Raw genomic sequence first — 6,000 nt, 5'->3', positions numbered from 1 at the left:
TATACAGTTCAGACATTGCCATATGGTTTCAGTCTACACAGTGATATTAATGAGGTGGTGACCTTATAGCATCCGTGCCCGGAGCGAAAGTAAATAAGACCTCAATGTGCTAGCTTTGAGAAATTGTATTAAATCAACGACTTATCAGCACTGTTCTTTTTATTTTGTATAACTAAATTATATTGAATCTATTGAGTTGATCTACATAGAAATTGTATACACCCCCAGAAGCATTCATGATATATAATGATGTATTGCTGTGATTGGATGCAGTAATTTATTTCATGTGCCAAACATATACAGTTTAACCATTTGTTATGATGAAAACGCTGTGATGAGATGCTACTTCTTTCTAATAGAAGTATGACAGTTAATGATGAATATTGACAATTAGCAAATTATAAAAGTGTTTTGCATGTTGCAAAAATATACAAATACATTTTGCTGAAGAGATATATGAATTGTCATAGTGATCCCAAGGTAAAGCATTGAATGCATATGGAAGATAGTCTGCTTTCTCTGGACACTCATAAGTCTTCCAAGCCAAGCCTTTGGCAGTCATTGTGGCTAAATTCCTCTCTCTCTCTCTCTCTCTCTCTCTCTCTCTCTCTCTCTCTCTCTCTCTCTCTCTCTCTCTCTCTCTCTCTCTCTCTCTCTCTCTCTCTCTCTCTCTCTCTCTCTCTCTCTCGTGCGCGCTCTGTGTCTGTCTCTCTCTCTCTCTCTCTCTCTCTCTCTGTCTCCTCTCTCTCTCTCGTGCGCGCTCTGTGTCTGTCTCTCTCTCTCTCTCTGTCTCTCTCTCTCTCTCTCTCTGTCTCCTCTCTCTCTCTCGTGCGCTGTGTCTCTCTCTCTCTCTCTCTCTCTCTCTCTCTCTGTCTCTCTCTCTCTCTCTCTCTCTCTCTCTGTCTCCTCTCTCTCTCTCGTGCGCGCTCTGTGTCTGTCTCTCTCTCTCTCTCTCTCTCTGTCTCCTCTCTCTCTCTCGTGCGCGCTCTGTGTCTGTCTCTCTCTCTCTCTCTCTCTGTCTCTCTCTCTCTCTCTCTCTCTGTCTCCTCTCTCTCTCTCTCTGTGTCTGTGTCTGTCTCTCTCTCTCTGTCTCCTCTCTCTCTCGTGCGCGCTCTGTGTCTCTCTCTCTCTCTGTCTCCTCTCTCTCTCGTGCGCGCTCTGTGTCTCTCTCTCTCTCTCTCTCTCTCTCTGTGTCTCTCTCTCTCTCTCTCTCTCTCTCTCTCTCTCTCTCTCTCTGTGTCTGTCTCTCTCTCTCTGTCTCCTCTCTCTCTCTCGTGCGCGCTCTGTGTCTGTCTCTCTCTCTCTCTGTCTCCTCTCTCTCTCGTGCGCACTCTGTCTCTCTCTCTCTCTCTCTCTCTGTCTCTCTCTCTCTCGACAGATGCCATGTTGCTGGTGGCACAGAGGCTGGAGGGACCCTTCAACATTGAGTCTGTCATGGAACCCATTGATGTCAAGATTTCGGAGGCCATCATGAATATGCAAGATAACAGCGTCCAGGTCTCCTACAGGGTATGTCAACCAAATTAGTCAAACTGGTTCCCAAAAGCAAACAAGGTGACTTCCCTGTGAAAGCTCAGAGAACCTTCTTTAGGCAAATGTTATCATAAAACAGAAACTGTCCAGTTGTGCTGATGATTGTATAAAACATTTGCCTGATGTTGCAAGAATGTTCCTAGAACACATTTAATCTTTAATCTGTTCTTTAAAGAATTTACAGAATGAGATATGTTACCATAACACTAAAACTGTCCAGTTGTGCTGACATTCAGATAATGTTTGTATCAATGTGGGTGCACAAAACATTCCTTTGATGTTGTAAGAATGTTGACAGAACAGCCTTTCTGAGTTATTTAAAGGTTACCAGAAAATGTACATAATTAGGTTGTGGGAACAGTGCAGGAACATTACAAGAGACAGGTTTCCAAAACACAAAATATGCTCAGTTGTGATGACATTCATACAATGTTTTAAGTTAGGTTGCACAGGTCATTCCTATAATGTTGTAAGAATGTTGACAGAACACCTGGTCTAAGTTCTTTAAAGGTTATCATAACATTTAAGGTATGGGAGTTGTCTGGGTATGTTGCAAGAATATTCTTGTGATATTTACATAGGTTGCACAGAACATTCCCACAATGTTTCACAATTTCCAAATAAGTCAGTTTTTATGACTTTCATAGCATGTTTGTTTTAGGTTTAACATAATATTCAATTTCAAGAACATTTAGAAAATGTTATATTTAAGCAATAAGGCCCAAGGGGGTGTGGTATAGGGCAATATACCACAGCTAAGGGCTGTTCTTAACACGACACAACGCGGAGTGCCTGGATACAGCCCTTAGCCGTGGTATATTGGCAATATACTACAAACCCCCGAGGTGCCTTATTGCTCTTATAAACTGGTTACCAACGTAATTAGAGCAGTAAAAATAAATGTTTTGTCATACCCGTGGTATACGCTTTCAGCCAATCAGCATTCAGGGCTCGAACCACCCACTTTATAATTAAGTTTGACCTAATATTACCAAAACATTTTCAGCATGCAAATCTGTAGCTCCCTAAAGCAAATTGGAATACATCCCCATTATGTTTCTCTGCAGATTTAATGGAAATTCACATTTGAGGACTGTATTGTAGGTGATATAGACATATGGCATAGGACATTTGAGGAGCATTTAATCATACGAACACCACCATATTTTAGACATAACTAAGCCAGGGAAATATTGGTAACTGGGTTATTCACCATCACTTCACCCATCCTATTTATATGCTGCGTACTTCTGGGCCCCTATTTACAAGGTATCCAAGACTATGAGTGGCCGTCTAGGATCACTTTTGCTTTTCAGATCATGAAAAATAAGACAGGCGGACCATATCAAGCGTCTCAAAGTAGGAATTATATCGGGTGCGTTTTTTAAAGTTTAACAGTCAATTTTTACACAATGTTATATTTATTACAGTTAGTCTAAATTCTGCATTTCTGACTGGATTCCCCAAAAGTTATCATTAGGTTTCCAGGTAATGTAATAACACAATGTACCAGTAATGCAAACATCAGGTGAATGTTTTATACAAACATTGTATAATCATCAGCACGACTGGACAGTTTGTATGTTATTAGAACATTTGCTGTAATATTTTTTATATTTTACCCCTCTTGTCTCATCGCTGCAACTCCCCAATGGGCTCGGGAGGCGAAGGTTGAGTTATGCGTCCTCCGAAACATGACCCGCCAAACCGCGCTTCTTAACAACCGCACGCTTAACCCAGAAGCCAACCGCACCAATGTGTCGGAGGAAACACCGTTAAACTGACAACTGAAGTCAGCCTGCAGGCTGCAGGCCCGCCAGAGTGCGATGAGCCAAGTAAAGTGTCCCCAGCCAAACCCTCCCCTAACCCGGGCGACGCTGGGCCAATTGTGCACCGCCCCATGAGACTCCCGATCACGGCCGGTTGTGATACAGCCTGGGATCGAACCCAGGTCTTAGACCGCTGTGCCACTCGGGAGGCCCTCATTTGCCGTAACTTAACAAATGTCTTGGGAACTTTCACAGAACCAACAATTTTGGTTCGCATTACTGGTACATTGTCTAATTACATTACCTGGAAACCTAATGAGACATTTTGAGGAATGTTCTGTGGTGGTTGTTACAGATGTTGAACACAACATTTTAGTGAATGTTAGAACATTCAAAGGATATTTCATAAAAAACATTATTTGAACTTTAATGGGAATCTTAGCTAATGTTCTGGGAATCTTCCCGGTTTGCTGGATAGAGTCCAATAACACACTAATTAAAAGTTTATGGCATTACAGACTTAATGTGGGAGTAGAGAACAAGGGCAGTAGGGCACATCTGTATTCTGTGTCACATACAGTTTATATTTGAAAACCAACTGGATAATGTTTTAGGTGTCTATTGCGACCCATTCTAATTATATCAAATGTTAGGTCTTTGTATTTGAATTACATGTTTCCCTTTGGTCAGATAATCTTAGATCAACTAACAGTAGTTAATGTGTTTCCAGTATTTTACTGCATTTTACTTTGCCCACAAAATTGTAGTCATTGCAAGAAAAAACTGAAGTGGTTGTGAGGAGATTCTTCAGCCTACACAATGTTGGGTGCTTGCTCTCGTTCAAGGCTAAATGCTCTGTTGGCTTTCTCACGAGGCAGATGCAGCTTTGTTTATCTTTAAAGTATATGTGGTGAATTTCCCATAATCCATTAAAAAGTTAACTCCATGATATTATATAAGGCTGGTCTTGCACCAGTTGAAAAACCTGTCGGCTCTGGTTAGATCAATAGGACTTTGAGCACTGTCATGTTGGTAATATGAGGGCTGTAGGATCCACAAGGCCTTAACAAAACATTGTGTTTTCCCTCTTTTCCACATCCCAAGTAATTCTAGCTCCTCTCGCAGTCCAACAGTTGGATGTCCTTCTCTGTGTAATTGCAGGTTTTTCAAGGCTGCGGCCAACCAAAGCCCTCAGGAATGGGCGGCAGGTCTACCCGGGGCGTCTCGGATGTGTTCAACGCCCGCTTCAGGCCCTACAGCCCAGAGGAGCGGCCCACCACTGCAGCTGGCACCAGCCTGGACAGACTGGTAAGGAAAAGCAGAGACACACACAGCCCACAGGACCACTGCCTCAGAGTAAACATCATTTGTCTTTCTGCCTTGACACTGTTGATTAAAGCTGGTGATTTGCCATGGTAGGGCCCCCGGAGCCGGAAATTAATTATTTGTGCTCGTCCTCCGTTCAGGCCTCACTCTCTCTCTCTTTATCGATCCGTGTTTGTTAACAAATCATCAGCTTTACCCCGGGAGGGCAAAGAGAAGTGTGCAGCATCCCGTGCCCTTCCTGTCTATGTGTACCTTACAAATAAGAAAGAAAAGATTAATGCTATTTGTGAGATTGACAAAGTCAGGTGTTTGCTGTATAAAGTAAACCTTTGCTTTTCGATCAGATTAGCTTTGTTTTGTTTCATTAGATCTTGTTTTTCTGATTTTCATCTCATACAACCTTGACAGTGACACCTAACTTGATGTTTTGCTAAGGGTAGAGGTCAACATATAGCTTACAGTCCAATTCAGGTGAGGGACATTTCTCATCATGGTTTATCCTTACTACATTCCCCCCCTCTCTCGCTCGCTCTCTCTGCATGCAGAGGGTAATGTGAGAGCCAGGAGTTAAGGCTTGTCAAATTGACCGATTTGAAAAGTCTGTCACTATCATGCAGTGCTATTTTTGTAGGAGACCAAAAATCTTAAAGGTTAAATATGTTTCTCTCAATAATCCTCAAACACTTCATTTTGAATGTTTTCAAAATGTGTTTATTTATTCAATATTTGTTTTTGTACAGTTGTAGGATCTTGTTTGACCAGTTTCTCACAGCAGAAAAACTATCCTGCAGTCAACAGGAAATGTGAATTATTGTGTGGATTATAATTAATGGACATTTTTGTAAGGGTTGATAGATTTTTAGTTATGGCAAATCAACTCTGACATCTTTTAAAGGAAATTACAAACTTTAAAAGCCTTTTTAAACCTTGAATACACTAAACGTTTGCATTTCCTGCAACAACAGGGTGATCAAATTAAGATCCTACACCTGTATAATATTTGTAGCTGCAAGTGTAACAATATCCAACCACATACAGTACCTTCTTTCTCAATTGAAAGTCAATACATTGTTTTGCATCTCAGGAAAATAATATCCTTAAATAGATTGATAAAATAATGTTCTGCATGGCTTCGGGCTAAAGCCAGAATCTCATTATAAGAAAATATACATTTTCTTCCATTTATTTCATTAATGAATAGTAATTATGATTTCCATAACTTTGTTCCTCCTCTTAACTCTTTTTGAAGGACTCTGATGTCTTTGGATGTACGCATTTGGATGTAATTTCTGTGTGTACCTCCTCCCTCTTTCCTCCTCCGCTGTCTCACTTTATTTAATTAAAATGCTTCTCTTTCCCATTGCTATGCTGC

The 6,000-nt window shown here is 41.0% G+C and overlaps 1 protein-coding gene across 1 annotated transcript in view; it reads left to right on the top strand.

The window, feature by feature from the left end:
* The window catches only part of LOC121536737 (glypican-6-like), a 104,458-nt gene that overhangs the window by 72,612 nt on the left and 25,846 nt on the right, over positions 1 to 6,000 (top strand). The window contains exons 5-6 of the mRNA XM_041844226.2: positions 1,379 to 1,509; positions 4,464 to 4,610. Of these exons, the coding sequence (XP_041700160.1) occupies positions 1,379 to 1,509; positions 4,464 to 4,610 (278 nt within the window). The remainder of the gene's footprint in view (positions 1 to 1,378; positions 1,510 to 4,463; positions 4,611 to 6,000) is intronic.

Source organism: Coregonus clupeaformis, chromosome 23 (genome assembly GCF_020615455.1).
Source record: "Coregonus clupeaformis isolate EN_2021a chromosome 23, ASM2061545v1, whole genome shotgun sequence".
Taxonomy (NCBI): domain Eukaryota; kingdom Metazoa; phylum Chordata; class Actinopteri; order Salmoniformes; family Salmonidae; genus Coregonus; species Coregonus clupeaformis.
Note: the sequence above shows the minus strand (reverse complement) of the source record. Positions and strands in the feature narration are given on the sequence as shown.